Genomic DNA, 14,410 nt, shown 5'->3' on the forward strand with positions numbered 1-14,410 from the left:
TATTTTCTCCTTTTTCTTGTTTCCGTATTTGGGCCTGAAGAGGGCTACACCGCGTTTCATTCGGTTTTGGTTTTTGTTTTGGCTCGCCTCGACTGAATCATACAGCAGACACATCGCAAATCCAACACCCCATGTTCTAAGAGAAAGGAACCCAGAAAAGATCAAGAAACAAAAGTCCCAGCCTATAGCCCATCACCGCAAAATGCTCCTTTTATTTCCCCACACAGAGACATCCCACACTAAGCCTTCCTCCGCCTCGAAGACTTAGGAACAGTCTTCTCCGCCGCCGAAGAGCTCCCCACAGCTGATGCGCTCCCAGAAGCAGCCAAGATGGCGTCCAGAACCTCGGGCGACGCTGTGTCAAGGCTGACCTCGTCGGGCTTGGCGGCGCGTTTGGGATCGAGGGCGGCGACGAGGGGTACGGAGGTGGCGATCATTTGCTGGAAGGGGACGGTTACGAAGCGGCCTTGTTCGTCGAACCAGTCGGAGAAGGGGCGGGAGACTTTTAGGGTTTGGGGTTTCGAGGGGGCGGATTTGGGGGTTTGTGTTATGGTTAGGTTGTATGTTGGGGTGTAGGGTTTTGTGGAGGATGCGATGCGAATCTGTTTTTAAGAGCATTCTTCTGTTAATATCGGAGCTGGAGGGAGTTTTGGTTCGGGGAGGGGGGGAATGCCATTTTACCTTGTCGCCGGAGGGAGCAACGCCCTCGTATACCAAGCCCTTCTCAACATACCAAATCCACAACGTCATGGCGCCATTAAGAATCATGTAGAGGACCACGGCGCCGGCCGTCAGGTACTTTGTGCTCTCGAAGCCGAACTTGTAGTCCCATCCGAAGCAGGCGGCCGCGATGAGGAAGGCGGAGGTGCCGAGGGCGAGGCGGACGTCGGTGGTTGTGTGGACTTGTTTAATTTTGAGGGAGTTGAGGTAGTTTGGGATGGCATCATCGGTGGTGTTTTTAAGGTCTGCATTGAGATCTGTTAGGTCTCCAGGAAGTTCTTTTCGAGAGATGGGGATTTGGGATCGCTTGCCTGCGAGACTGTAGACTGATATCCTTTCGGTCGCCATTGCGGTCGATTTTGGTTGCGGCTGCGTTGGTTTTGGAGAGTGGTGGGATGTGTGTGTGTGTGCGTGTGCCCTACTATTTCGTCGTGGAGGTTTATGAAGTGAAGGGAAGATGTGTTCGCAATGTTTCGTCTTGAGGCTCTGTGAGATCGCGCAAGTGAGGTTTCATCAATCGAAGCTTCGACACGAGCTACCACGTCGTACAGTACTTCTACACAGTATTGGCACTGGTCTACTTCCTACTTCGCTCTCGAAGTGGTAAGGCGCGAGGGTAGTTTCTCCTGAATTTACCCGGATCACTACGCAACGTCGTCTCTTGTCCCGTCAGGAGCTGTTGGCATCGCGGTGACTTCAAGCTCAGAAACGAGAGCTCCCACGCAAAACCCTCGTCTCGGAGCATCAATTCCGCCCAACGACTTCACACCCCTACCTAGAGTGGAGCTTTTAACCAACCGTCGTGATGGCTCAGGTCCCGGTCCAGATGATCCATCGGGATCCCCAGTTACTGTATGACCCGTCCATCCCGCGAGAGTCCGGATGAACCCTAAGCTAATGACCCGGATCGCAGATACTGGATCCTCTTCCCTATCACCATTGTCATGGTTCGTCGACCTCTCCTCTCGCTCAAGCATCCTATCCACAGCTTCTAACCAATTACACTCTCAGATTCTAACCGGTGTCCTCCGCCACTACGCCGCCGTCTTCCTCGCCAACGCCCCCAAGAAGCTCGAAAAACCCGCCATGCGCGAACAGCGCTCCCTCCTCCACGGTATCAGCGTCAAGAACAACTTCCACGTCCTCTCGCGCAGGTCCTTCGAGGCGCGCCGCGACTGGCTCATCCCGGCCTTCGAGTCCGGCGCGTTCCTCAAGGATCCCGACAGGAAGGGCCAGCCTGCGCCGAATCCGTTGACGGATCCCGGCGCTATGGATGGGATGATGGGCATGATGAAGAATAATATGGCGATGATTATTCCGAACACGCTTATTATGAGTTGGATTAATGCTTTTTTCAGCGGTTATGTTATCAGTACGTTTTGTTCACTGGAGCTCGGTGAAAGAAGGGGACCAAGTGAGGAGACGTTACTGACAAGGTGATTTAGCGAAATTGCCGTTCCCGATTACGATCAAGTTTAAGAGCATGCTTCAGGCCGGCGTTGCGACGAAGGATATGGATCCGAGGTGGATGTCTAGCATCAGCTGGTACTTCCTTTGCATTTTCGGATTGCAGTCCGTCTTTAACTTTTTGCTTGGCAGCGATAATGGTAAGCCTTTGTTTATTCAAACTTAAAATCTTGCGTTAGATGTGTCATACTAAACTCTCAATTAGCTGCCAACCAGGTTGCTGCCCAGATGGGTCAGATGGGTCCCCAGGCGCAAATGTTCGGACCTGGACAGGACCCTGACAAACAATTCCAGGCGGAGGCAGAGAACTTGGCAGTCATCGACCACTACTCGGTCCTTGATGATATTGAGGACAGGCTTCTCGAGTCTGTCAGGGTATAGATTCTAAAACGTTCCATCTAAACAAAAAGTGTACACTACAAAGTCATATCCGCCCGCACTGGTAATTCGACATCTTGCGCTCGCTAGGGAAGAGAGCATTTTGGGATTTTTTTTTTTCCGCCCCTCCCTAGAGACGAGGCCATGAAAGATTTTTGACGTGTGCTTATCGTTATTCATCCGTCCCACCAGAGGCAGGGACCTAGGCCTTCCTTTCGCATGCTGCCCGTGATTTTATATGGCGGCTTGGGAGGATTGTCTTCGGAGCTCTGGAGGGGGCCGACTGGGGTTTGATCGTGCCATTCTTCATCTATGACTTGAATGCGGGCCATTTCGTGGTTATCGAAGTAGAGTCGATCTTCTTCTACGTTCCATATCCAAAGTTGATCAGAGTGATTACTATGGAGTCATATTAGATAGGTTCTCAGGGTGGTGGAGAGAGCAATTGGAAGTGTGTGCGCTGAGGTAGGGACATACTACTCGCATCCCTCGGGGAGCTGGTCGTAGGGAACAAAGATGTCGTCGAAAAAGTCGGTTCTCACTGACCAGGTGCATTGTCGTTAGATTGGGATTCAAGCTATTCCCTTTTATATGCAATCTGCTCGTGACTCACGGTGAATGCCTTGTGGTGTCGAGCTTCGGATACGCGCAAGCAACACTTCATCTTTGAAGGGGCGGAAAACGACGAGGCGGAATTCGACTGTTTTCTTGCTGTTAGCCATCTCCTACCAGAATTGGACGGAGGGATTGAGGCTACTTGCCATTGACGTTTACGAGGCCGGTTCCGTGGCCTATAAGGCCCTCGGACGCCCAGAGGAGGTCATAGAAGCAAATGCAGAGACCAATGTTCTGGATTACCTAGGAGACGCCGTAATGTCAGCTACCCCGAAGGTGTGAAGAGAAACCTTGGAATTTTTGAGTTATGTACCTTGTTGGAATACTTGGCATTGATGTTATCTTCTATGGCGACCGCGCTTTGTTTGGAAAAGTCCTCAGGCGCGATCTGGACGAGATCGGCGATTTTGGTCTGGGGTATGGGCGGAGGGGTTAGCTTAGGTCGGGGTTACGTTCGAAATGTTGGGACTCGGAGTTTAGGATGTGCTAACAAGAATAAACATCAATGCTATTCTAGAGGTGTAGAATAGTCTTGGGTTGTGTGGGAGTGCGGAATGGAGTGGTTAAGACATTGAATTGGAGATCTTAACGTTTGGCGACGTTCTCAATCAAGGACGAATCGTTGTCATTGTCAGATAACTTTTTGGCGGGGTGAGAGCGGCATGGCAGAATTATGGGTGCTTCTCACCGCCTCCCCGAATTACGTTAGTGCGGCTTGCTACTTCCTCAAATGAACAGCCAGTTGAAATAGGTGGTCCGTGCTCGATGAGCAAAGTGGTGCTAAATTTTTTCTTCCATCCTTCCTTCCCTGGTTCCAGAGTTCTCCCGAGTCCAGCTCCTCGTCAAATCAATCCCCTCAGATCGACCTCGTCCCAACTCCAAGTTCCATCCCACACCTACTTTTCGAACCATCGTCCTTCCCCATCTCCTTTGGATTCCATCGTCTCTCCAAGCATTGACAACTATTTCATCGAGACGAAGAATTCCTCCTCGTCGTAACTGGAGATTCGACTAAACACGCTGAGAAGCATCCCCCACTTTACTCCGGGCCTCCACACCCGTAACGCGCGGCAGCCCGCGTATCAGTTTGCCAACCCACCCTCTTTTCGAGACTACAGATTGATGTTTCTGCCATCTGGTCCTCAGGTCTAGTTCGACTCACTGGGTTTCGTGGTTCTCCTTTGTCCGAGCTTCCTCAAGTTTTTCTCCTTCTTACTTGGCAACGTCCACTGTACGCGCTCTCTACCTATCAGGCCTTTGGGCTTTTTTTTGACCTTGACATCGTTTTAATCCTAAATCCTACATCCCGTCATGTCTAACTACAGCTACGGGCCTCCTCCGCCCCCGCCGCCTCCATCGCAGGCAGGCCATCAACCATATGGCCATCATCCAAACGGGTATACCCAAAGTCTCCCAGTTCGGGGCGGAGGATCTCACTCTCGGGGTCGCGGCGGCGGGTACAGCTACAGCGCTGGTCGCCCAGAGTATTCCCAGCCGCCAGCTCAACCCCCTTACCAATACTCCTATTCTCCCCAAACCCCTGCCGCCGCATACCCTACAGATGGTAGTTACCAATCTACTCAGTGGCAAGGCGAGCACGGCCCAGCGCCCCATGCTCCCAGCCATGCCCCTGCACCTATTTCGTCCGCCAACTACCATCCCAACTACGCTCAAGCTGGCTATGCGCAGCCTCAGTATGGTTCTCATCCAGGCTATGCGCCTCCGGCTCAACCACCATATGCCGCTCCTTATGGTGCGGCCCCTCCCCCTGCGTCACCCCAGTGGTCAGCGCAGCCCAACCATCAGCCGCATAGCGGATATCAGGGCGGTCGCCATCGAGGCGGCTACCAAAACGACAGAGGCGGCTCGCGCTCCGCGTCGTCGGCACGCTCAGGCAGTTACCGAGATGACTCTGCGCAGGCCGCGGGTGCCGCTACTGGCTATCCCGCTGGTGCTGCCCCTTATCCAGATCCACGTGCGCAAGCTCCCTATGCGACGCAGCCAGCACCTCAACAGTACCATTACGCGCCCCCTCCGCCAGCCCCGGCGGTGGCAGCTTCGGGTGCTGTAGCAGGTGCGCCTGGGCATCGTGATCCTTACTTCGGACATGGACACGGAAATAACCGACGTGGTGGTCGTGGCGGATCCTTCCGAGATGGCAATAACCGCGGCCGCTTCCATGGTGCTGGGGATAAGCACCGCCATAAGAAGCCAAATGGGACTACTCAGCAGCAGTCGAATAACGCGAACAAGCATGCGGAGCAGCCCGCTCATGGAAAGAAGAAAAAGCGTAAGGTCAACACACTTGGCTTGACACCAGGCGATGCCTCGGGCTCAGAGGAGGAAGAGGATGACGAGGGTGAGGAGAAAAAGCTGAGTGAACTTATGGGTAACGAGGTTATCGAGTTAGTCAATGCTCTCTTCCCCTTCCCAAGGAGGAAGATTCCACGATGTTTCATGATCTCTTGCTAACTAGTCACTTGCAGAATTCCCGACCTAGCCGCCTACATAGCCGAACGAAAGAAGAGGTATCCCACCAAGGCGCGAGTCGAAGCGAAGAAGGCCGCCGAGGTGGCGCAGAAACAGCAAGAAGATGAGGAGACATCGCGTCTAGAGCGTGAAGCCGACAAGCTTCGGCGCCAGCTAAAGAAGGTCGAGTCTTCGATCAAGCGAAAGCGTGAACAGCAGGATGAAGGAGACGAGATGAGAGATTCAACCCTTGAAGAGGACTCGGACAACGATAAGCCTGAAGTTCAGTCTAGTCGTGCTCCGGACAGTGCCACCGCCGCAGCCGCAGCGGTCCCTTCTCAGCCTGCTAAGAAGGCAGATATTACCCGACATTGCAAATATTACTCTACGGGAGGCAGTTGCGGGAAGAAGGGCAAGTGCCGCTTCGTTCATGACCCTGCAGTTAGAGAAGCAGCCATCCGCGAAAAGGAAGCCAACAACGGCCAGCTGACCATCAAGCAACGCTTGATACTGAACGATAAGGATCAGGAGGACCTCACCGTCCTCGAGTCTATCCAGTATCTGAGAGAGAAGGGGCTCGTCAAGACGACGTCAGCTAGCAAGCCCGGCAGTGCTACTGCTGCTTCCCCTTCGTCGCAGAGCTCGTCGAATAAGCCAAGCAAGCCACCCAAGCCAGTTGGTAGCACCTTGTCGACGCTCCCGGCCCCTCCTCCCTCCCTGCCCGCGCCACCTAATCGTCGCGAGAACGGCGCGGCCGCCAAGTCGTCCAACGCCGCGCCTTACGCCGGTTGGAATTTGGGTGGCTACGGAGGCACCGGCATCAAGCCAGAGGACCTGCCCTAGTACCGCACGTTCTTTTGACTCAAAAAAAAAATATCTCTTCCCCTTTGAACATTTTCTTCCAGTTCGGACAGACTTGAAAGTCATATTCCCCAGTTTCTTTGCTTTTGTGGGTCGCGAAGTCGTTAGCATTTTAGCGTCACTGTTATAGGGCATTGGAGACGGTTAGCCATGTACATTCAGCCTCCCCCCATTTTTTCGCCTTTCTTACGTTTATTCGTCTTTTTTGTCTTTGCGTCATGGTGTCGCGTGGGCGGGTGCATCAATACTAGGAAGACAAAGGATCCTTGAGGCGGAGCTATAATAGAATGGAGACAGATGCAGAGCTACACAGCTTGATTCACTTTCTCGATCCCCGAGTGGCAACTACAAGTCGAGACATTTATTAATTCAACACCTCATTGAACAACTGTGGTACTAAAGGCGTTTGCTTCTTGTCTGGGACGTTTCGTGTGTTTCATCAGCCGTATTGTCTACCTTTCCCACTGGACCCCTAGCAGCTTGCTGGATGGTTGGGAATTGGGGTGGCTCCGTTCCTCCCTTCCGTTGTGCGGAGAACGGACGCCACTACTTGCCATAATTCAGTTTCTCTGCGTCGACACCGTTGCCCATAACCAGTGGCTCCTTTTCGCTCGGCCCAGATTTTTTTTCACTTGGCCCTAGCACTCCTTCTCATCTGACCAGACCCTCTTCTCGTTTGAAGGGCCCTCCTTCTCACCCATAACAGACGCGTAAGATTCGGGGCCCAGTTCATCCTCGACATAGGGCGGGGAAGCAACATCCCCAGGTTGCTCCTGCTGGTCGGGTTGCACCGGGGGAGGAGGCGGGGAGGACCGCGGGGGCTCGTAGGGTCTCAAAATAAGTGCCACGCGCCGCCGGGTCGCAGAACCTTCAGCATCGATGTAGGCCCCCGTCGCCTGATCGACAAGGGGATAGGGCATGCCGGGATGTAATTCAGAGTCATCCAACCCTCTACTGACACTAACTCGAGTATATCGACCACTAATCACTAAGTCGGAGTGGGCCGTTTCAAACACACGCTCCGTTACGGCGGCTTCTATGGCAAACTCCGAAATGAGCCTCGCCATGGGCCGCGGTAAGCTGCGTAGCGAATCCCCCTGGGGAATGCCGGTGCCGAGGCTCAGCAGGCACCAGATAGGACACCCGGGCCAGAGCTCGTTCGCCTCGTCCAGGACTTGCTGAACGGGGTTATTCCAAGCTGGTAACCCCTCAGTATAGCTAAAACCCGCTGCAGGTATGGAGCACGAGTCCACGAGGCCAGAAGCGGCGAGCGCCGCGTGACATGCTTGGGCGATGGTGAGTTCGGGCTGGAACTCGCCGCCGTGACGATACGTTCGGAGACAATGCCTCTGGAGACCAGTGGCTCCTTTTGTGGCGGCGGTCACGAAACTATTTCCCCTCCCAAAGGTATCGTGTCAGCCCTCAACAGCCGTCTACTTTCTTCCAATGAACAAAAAAGCGGAGAAAATAACCTACACTTTGGTTCTTGCATCTCCCTGCTCGAAAAAGCCTCGCATCTTGAGACTGGTCCGCTCGTTCGAGAGCATCACGCACGCCCTGCACAAGCCCGTCGGTGTCGAATCTGCTCGAATTACCCGAGATGCGATCCGTGACCCTGGAGAAAATGCTACTTCTCTGTCGATAGAAGACGCTGCTGGATATGTATTCGTAGGCCTCGTGGGCCTCAGCTATGGACATGCGGAGCCGGCCTAGCAGGATGGCTAGGATTCTGTGAGTGTTGGATTTGATTATCAGTATTCCGTTCTAAAATTCTTTAAATCAGCGGATTGAGATTGTTTCTAATGAAGAATATATACCCGCCAGTACCGGAGCCACCTATCAAGTCAAAATAATGGTAGGGTCTAAGCTCGGCAAACACAACATCACGAAACAGATGTCGGAGAGCAAAGAGTTGCGAAGCAGCCCGCAAGCCACAGCTCCCGTCTTGGTATAGAGATCACCATCAGTTATACCTTTTGGAGAAAAAAAAATTACGCTTTCAAAGAGTATCTTCTTATCGAGAGAAAAAGATAGAAGAAGGAAAAGGAAACACCTACCTAGGGCAAGCAAGCGCAGAGGCTGCCTGTGGTTTTGCTTCGAAGCATCGTCATACACAGAATGCGTCCCACCACCACGGGACGTAGACGTGCTTCCCTTCTCCATTATTTCATATACTTTCGTAGTTCAGTTTTCCTGGAGAAAAGCCCTAGGAAAGAACCCGCCCCGAGGATAATTTGGTCGAGGCTGCCAAGGTGCGAGCAGAGGGGGTCAGTGAGGATTTATGTGTTTATATAGAACGAGTCGAAAGCACTGCCTCAAAGCTGGGCATTTGAGTCGCGAGTCTCGACGCTTTCTGAAGATCTTGGAGAGTTGGCTACTCTGTTTTGGGAGGGATTCTATCTTGGCCAAGGAGACAATTGCACCGTCTTACTCTCAGTAGGGTGTCGTATTTTGGCGTGCTTCTCGTGAGATAGAAATCGGTAAATGCTAGGCTCCCCGCAATAGCCAACGTTGCACTGCGAACAGGGGGCCTGGCCCAACGGACCACCATAGAACGCTAAGAACCTGTGGGATTCGTGGTCTCCTCATATCGATTCCCAAATCCCCTTAGGCCGCCAGCCCTGCTGCTGGGAACCACGGCGACGTAAGGAGCATCACTTCCTGTTCTTCCTCGACTAGGTTCGACTGACCACTCTTCGGTTAGGGATTGATAGATTCACTATGGCAATCTGGCGCCCTCCCGGCCGATTGAGTTAGTTTGATTCTTTCTTGTGAACAATTGGACCTGCGAATACAAGTGTATGTGTACTTTACGAGTCTTCATGTCTTCGGATAGACCCCTTTGTTACCTACGACTTCTGGGAAGTATGGACTCGATGTCGTGATAGAACGTAAATTATCTTCTTTGATTCAATATTTACAATGTTGACACGACTCCTAGAATGCAACGTGAGATACAAACAGATAGACGGACAAGTTCCAAAGGTGAAAAAAAACACACAATAAAACACAACAAGCCGACTCCCAACCATTCCTCTTCCCACCTCCACCCAAACCTAGACCGGACCCGATTCCAACAGACACAAAAATTAGAAGAGTAAGCTAAGTTTGGCAAGGACCAAACTCAAAAACAAGATAGAAGAATGTTTAAAGAAACTGATGGGACTGGTTTGATTGAATTTGAGAAAAACGCCATCGCTGATGCCTTGATAAGAGTGAGACAAAAAGAAAAAGAAACGAGGCACCCCAAGAGGAAGAAGGTTAAGAAAACAGAAGAAAAAAAACATGGATATTCGTTGAAGTAGGGAAGACTTTGCCTCCGGGAGATCTAAGAGCACTGGATTAAGATATTCGTCGAGGCCGTGAAAACTGACGCTATGTACCCGTTACAAAGAAAAGGAAAAAGAAAAAGAATCTTCGGGGAGCAAGAAAAAAAGACAGAAGAAAAAAGCTAAAAGATAAGGAAGCCATGAGCAGAAGAAGGGAAAATAGAAGGGAAGAAACAACAGAAAAGAAATCAACGACGACGCAAAGAATCAAGCGCCTCCCGTTTCCTCTTCTCCTTCTCCAACTTCAACCTCTTCTCCAGCTGCTGCTCACGCCAATCATCCTGTCTAGCGAGATACTCAGCGCGTTCTTCCTCGTCGTCGATCTCGTCCATGCCCGCCTCCATATCCGAGGACCCATCATCGGAGTAATAGTGGCGCCCGGGCATACCGCCCTCATCTTCGTCGTCATCGTACTCGATGAAGTCGCTCATGTCGTCGTCTTCTTCCTCGTAGCGAGAAGAGCGGCGGCGTTTGTCGGAGCCGTAGCGGGACATGGTGGGGTTGAGGATGACGCCGCCGGTGGTGGGTTTCTTCTTTTCGGTGGAGGGGGCGTTCGGGCGGGGACGAGCAGTGCCGGCGTAGCCTGTGGTCGGGGGCCTACGGATCTTCTTGGTGGGTTCGGGTTCGGGGGCGGCAGCGGCAACGGATGGTTTCCTCTTTGCGGTGTTGGTGGAGGTGGAGCCACGACGGGGGTCTCTCGAGGAGGGGGCTGAGGAGGACGGGACTGCATTGGGTCGGGACGACGTGGGAGCGTTTCGGCCGGAGATGGGTTTTCGGGGGGCGGAGCGGGGGTCTGGTTTCGGCTCGTCCTTTTCCTTCTTCAAGGAGGGCTTTTCAACCTTCTTGTGCTGGATCTTGCCGACTTGACCCATCGTTTCCTGGGCTCGTTGAGCCCGGGCCATAATCTCGGCGAAAGAACCCTTCTTCGGGGGCCTCGCTGGAGTCGTAGAAGACGCGGGCTTTGTCACGCCGACTGGCTTAGCAGGCGCTGAGGAGGGCCGCGAACCGGCCATGCCGTTATATCGCGAGGAGGACGCATCGGGTCGGGACGGAGTACGCGAGAGGGACGACGAACTAGCCTTATTATCGAGGGGTCGGGATGAGTTCAGCGGACGGGTGAGGGACGATGAGGGCTTATCGTCGGGCCTCATAGGTAGGGAGGGGCGAGCCAGGGGACGCGACGCAGGGGTGTTTCCGGACCCCGTCTTCAGGGACTTTGCGGGATCTCTGCGCAGTTCCTCGTCGGGTTTCCGCTTGGGGACGGGGAACGGGCGGGGGACAGGACGAGCGGGGCTTGATGAGGGCTTCTCGCCGGTGATTTGGGCCAGGAGATTGCCGATTCCACTCTATTGGGGGGGAGCGGGGCGTATTAGATCGTCTGAAGGCCCCATGGGTGCGTTTGGGAAACGATTCCAAAAACTTACCGCCATGTTGAGCTAACGTCTTTTGTGAAGATTTCAAGCCTAGAAGAAACTGTTTCCCGGGGACTGCGAAACAGAGTCGAAGAGATGAGTAGCCGTAAGACCGAACGGAAGGGAAAGGAACGGGTGTGATATATCAGGCCCAAGCCATCGGAAAGGAGCGTTGTAAAGAAGGCGGCTCCCGAGTGTGTTGGTGTTGGGGGTTGTCACGAGCTTTTTCGGCAAGAGTGCCCTAGGCAAGGCGGAGTCTCCGTTTGTATGTGTGCGGAAACTAGGCTGGAGATTAGAGATGCGATCGGCTGTGGCGTCAAACGACGTGGCAAATACTGAGAAAAAATTGGCGAATTTTTTTAAGTGGAATGGAGGGGAAGACAAAGCACTTGCGCCCCGAAACAGACGGTTCTTTGAAGGGCGGAAGGGGTAAAAGAATGAGGAAAGGTGCAGAAGAGGAAGGAAAAACGAGCCGGCGGTAGATGTGGAATGGGTCTGGTCGTACAATGTTGGTTGTGAGGCCGAAAATCTTGGGCAGCCACATTTTTCTGTTATTAGTCATGCGGCTTGGCCACCGTTGGCGCCTCGTTTCACGAGATGACGTCTGTTGGCAGTGTAATTGGGTGACAGCCTCGGCGGGGTCCAATTCATCGTGAAGTCACGTGAGTACTGACCTCTTCCAGCCCAGACGACATCCTGAGTTTGGTGGTGAGCAAACATGGATCAGGCATTAGTTCCATCCCCCCTTTTGTCCAAGGACAAAAGGCAGAGGCAATGTTGGTTGTGTATCTCTGGACGTTTTACCCGCGGAGATGGCATAACCTGCTCAGATAATTTTAACCACGACTCTTCCTATCACTCCTCTTTCTCACGAGAACGATGGAAGAACACTCACCACGCAAATCACGAACGCGCGCTTTGATGGCCATGGTAAGGCTCACCCGGAAATACGGTACCCCCGTGTGCTTTCCTCTCTTCCCTCGATCGTTTACTGCCCCCTCTATGGGTTGTGTGAAGTGAACCATGCTGGAGGAGGGAGGCGGGTGTATAACTTCTTCTGTTCCTGCAAGCATAGTCAACGAGGCTAGTACGATAGGCAGTAGTTTTCTAATGCATAAAACTCTGCAAAGCCTGCCGTATTTTTGGCCTCGAGTTGATAGTAGAATTACGGCAGATCTGTCTGAGCATACATAACTTCCTGGGGTCGGAGTGGTTGTTGGTGTGCGGCTTATATCCCGACTTCCACTGGATCTAATGGGCGTCAGAGAAAGCAGTTTTTATAGGAGCGAGGTGAATCGAAAATAAATGTAGTGGGGGTTCGTCCCGATGCTTTTCTATCTTTCCCTTCACCTCTTGACTATCAGAAGAGTCTAGAACCTAATCTACCTTCTCCTTCATTCCGAAATGTCTCTTGATGTGACCAACAATAGCCGCCACAGACTCTATCTATGCGTTCGGTTCGACAGCGTAAATTATGTAGCCGCCCGGCGGTGAACCATCCATTTGCGAGAAACTGTAGGTAGTCTATAACGCACCCCCGGCGATTAAGCACGTTTTCCCGGTAAGATGGGTCCCGCCAAACTGCGGGACGCTCCGATCACTAGGTCGGATGAGATCATGATGCAGATGAGGACGCACATTACAGTATTTGCGGTATCGGGAGTTGGCGTTAGATTTGAGAAACGGTTTGACATGTACAAGGAACGTGGTGCCCGTCATTTCGTCATTTCGTCCGGGAAGATTTGTCCAACATCGCCACAGCAGCCGTGTCGGGGCATTGACACTGCATGGTGGGTAATAAGCCAGGAACACTTTTACTTAGTCATTCTGACAAGTAAAAGTCTACGAGAAAGGTAAAAGGCGGTGCCTCTAACTCGAAGAAGAAAAAGGAGGACAAATAGATGACGTGGGATCGGGCAACTTCTCTCCAGGCTCAGCGACTTCTTGACAAGAGCTTGACTTGATTAAGAGTGAAATACGGGACACTTGCGTATCGAATGATTCTGCGCCCACTCCTTCCTTCCGGAGGTATAATCACAGAATCTGTTCGCTTCTATTTTAATTTCTATTTTTCTCATGTAGAGAAGTTGCTTATCGACGGGTTATCTAGACACGCCCGAATTCCTTCCCAAGTTGACCTGCTTCCTCGCCAACCGCTATATCAAATCAGTATTTTGAATTAATATGGCTTCCTCGAAAATACCACCAAGGGGTTCACGAGTCGATTCTAGAAAGCACGAGGTGACTTTGCGTTATGGATGGGGAGGCGCTCCTGGAGAGAATTTCGGCACCGCACCATCAGTCGGGAGACACTGCGGCTTGGAACTTTTGAATAGAGATGGGTTCCCTGGGCGAAAGCCAAATTTCAAGCTATTCCTCCTCAAGGGGAAGTGAGAGTTAGTGGTTCATAAACCAGGCGATACGTATGACCCCCAGGTGATGACTCGAAACCGAATGAATGAGGTTATTGGAGGCTATAGTAAAAGGACATCACCGGTTGTTCAAGTGGAAGGCGGATGAAATGCAAGTGAATCTCCGAGAGTCAGAAGTAAGTTTCTATCAGGCGTTTTACTCTCGGATATAAACGAGGATAGAAGTGTGAGGACTGATATGACGTCAATGGGGAAGCTCATGGAAGGCACGAGCCACCGAAGGGCTCAGGGTATTCTTTATTTGTAAAGGCTATATCGCGCGAATTTGAGGCCGTTCTGTGGTTCTGATGATATCATACGTGAGACTGAGGGGCAGCCTTGAGTAAGAATGGGCCCGGGTCTTGTCTCAAACCGGGACGTTGGAGTCGGGAATAGCAAAGCGAATGAAGGGAGAAAAACTGAGGGTCACGCCAGAGGGCAGATACAATCTTGATACAGGCAGAAGTTGGTCGGTACTGTATATCCGATGATAGGGGATTGAAACTCGGCAATTCCGATCGTTCTAGGATATGTGTTGGAGAATCTTTGTGTCGCGTTGGTGCAAGTTCAGACTTTCACAGATGCATGTCAGAGATCTGATGTCTTCCTGTTGGAGAGGACGCCTGTCGACAGATGAACGAGGGTGTCGAGAGACGCAGGGACCAGTGTCGTGTGACGTGACAAGGCATCCGGTCCCCAGAGTCCAAAATTAGCAGCGCAATTTCAAACCCTGAAAAATTCCCGTGAC

The 14,410-nt window shown here is 52.2% G+C and overlaps 6 protein-coding genes across 6 annotated transcripts; 2 read left to right on the forward strand and 4 right to left on the reverse strand.

Annotated features, from left to right (window-relative positions):
• Positions 1-239: 239 nt before the first annotated feature.
• SAPIO_CDS8983 (Uncharacterized protein) lies at positions 240-1,068 on the reverse strand (the record flags this gene model as incomplete). The annotated part of the gene is made up of 2 exons (XM_016790495.1): positions 240-602; positions 682-1,068. The coding sequence occupies 2 exons, from the start codon at positions 1,066-1,068 to the stop codon at positions 240-242; spliced, it is 750 nt and encodes a 249-aa protein (XP_016639798.1).
• Positions 1,069-1,525: 457 nt separating this feature from the next.
• SAPIO_CDS8984 (uncharacterized protein) lies at positions 1,526-2,568 on the forward strand (the record flags this gene model as incomplete). The annotated part of the gene is made up of 5 exons (XM_016790496.1): positions 1,526-1,572; positions 1,634-1,667; positions 1,732-2,092; positions 2,166-2,327; positions 2,393-2,568. The coding sequence occupies 5 exons, from the start codon at positions 1,526-1,528 to the stop codon at positions 2,566-2,568; spliced, it is 780 nt and encodes a 259-aa protein (XP_016639799.1).
• A 173-nt stretch (positions 2,569-2,741) lies between these two features.
• SAPIO_CDS8985 (uncharacterized protein) lies at positions 2,742-4,315 on the reverse strand (the record flags this gene model as incomplete). Its single annotated transcript, XM_016790497.1, has 6 exons — positions 2,742-2,964; positions 3,043-3,106; positions 3,179-3,201; positions 3,323-3,423; positions 3,494-3,592; positions 4,280-4,315. 6 exons carry the CDS (start codon positions 4,313-4,315, stop codon positions 2,742-2,744), a joined length of 546 nt encoding a protein of 181 aa, XP_016639800.1.
• Positions 4,316-4,491: 176 nt separating this feature from the next.
• Positions 4,492-6,492, forward strand: SAPIO_CDS8986 (Uncharacterized protein; the record flags this gene model as incomplete). The annotated part of the gene is made up of 2 exons (XM_016790498.1): positions 4,492-5,585; positions 5,667-6,492. 2 exons carry the CDS (start codon positions 4,492-4,494, stop codon positions 6,490-6,492), a joined length of 1,920 nt encoding a protein of 639 aa, XP_016639801.1.
• A 656-nt stretch (positions 6,493-7,148) lies between these two features.
• On the reverse strand, positions 7,149-8,027 carry SAPIO_CDS8987 (uncharacterized protein; the record flags this gene model as incomplete). The annotated part of the gene is made up of 2 exons (XM_016790499.1): positions 7,149-7,899; positions 7,987-8,027. The coding sequence occupies 2 exons, from the start codon at positions 8,025-8,027 to the stop codon at positions 7,149-7,151; spliced, it is 792 nt and encodes a 263-aa protein (XP_016639802.1).
• A 2,000-nt stretch (positions 8,028-10,027) lies between these two features.
• On the reverse strand, positions 10,028-11,269 carry SAPIO_CDS8988 (Uncharacterized protein; the record flags this gene model as incomplete). The annotated part of the gene is made up of 2 exons (XM_016790500.1): positions 10,028-11,185; positions 11,264-11,269. 2 exons carry the CDS (start codon positions 11,267-11,269, stop codon positions 10,028-10,030), a joined length of 1,164 nt encoding a protein of 387 aa, XP_016639803.1.
• Between the last annotated feature and the right edge of the window lie 3,141 nt (positions 11,270-14,410).

Source organism: Scedosporium apiospermum (genome assembly GCF_000732125.1).
Source record: "Scedosporium apiospermum strain IHEM 14462 chromosome Unknown SEQ_SAPIO_0132, whole genome shotgun sequence".
NCBI lineage: Eukaryota > Fungi > Ascomycota > Sordariomycetes > Microascales > Microascaceae > Scedosporium > Scedosporium apiospermum.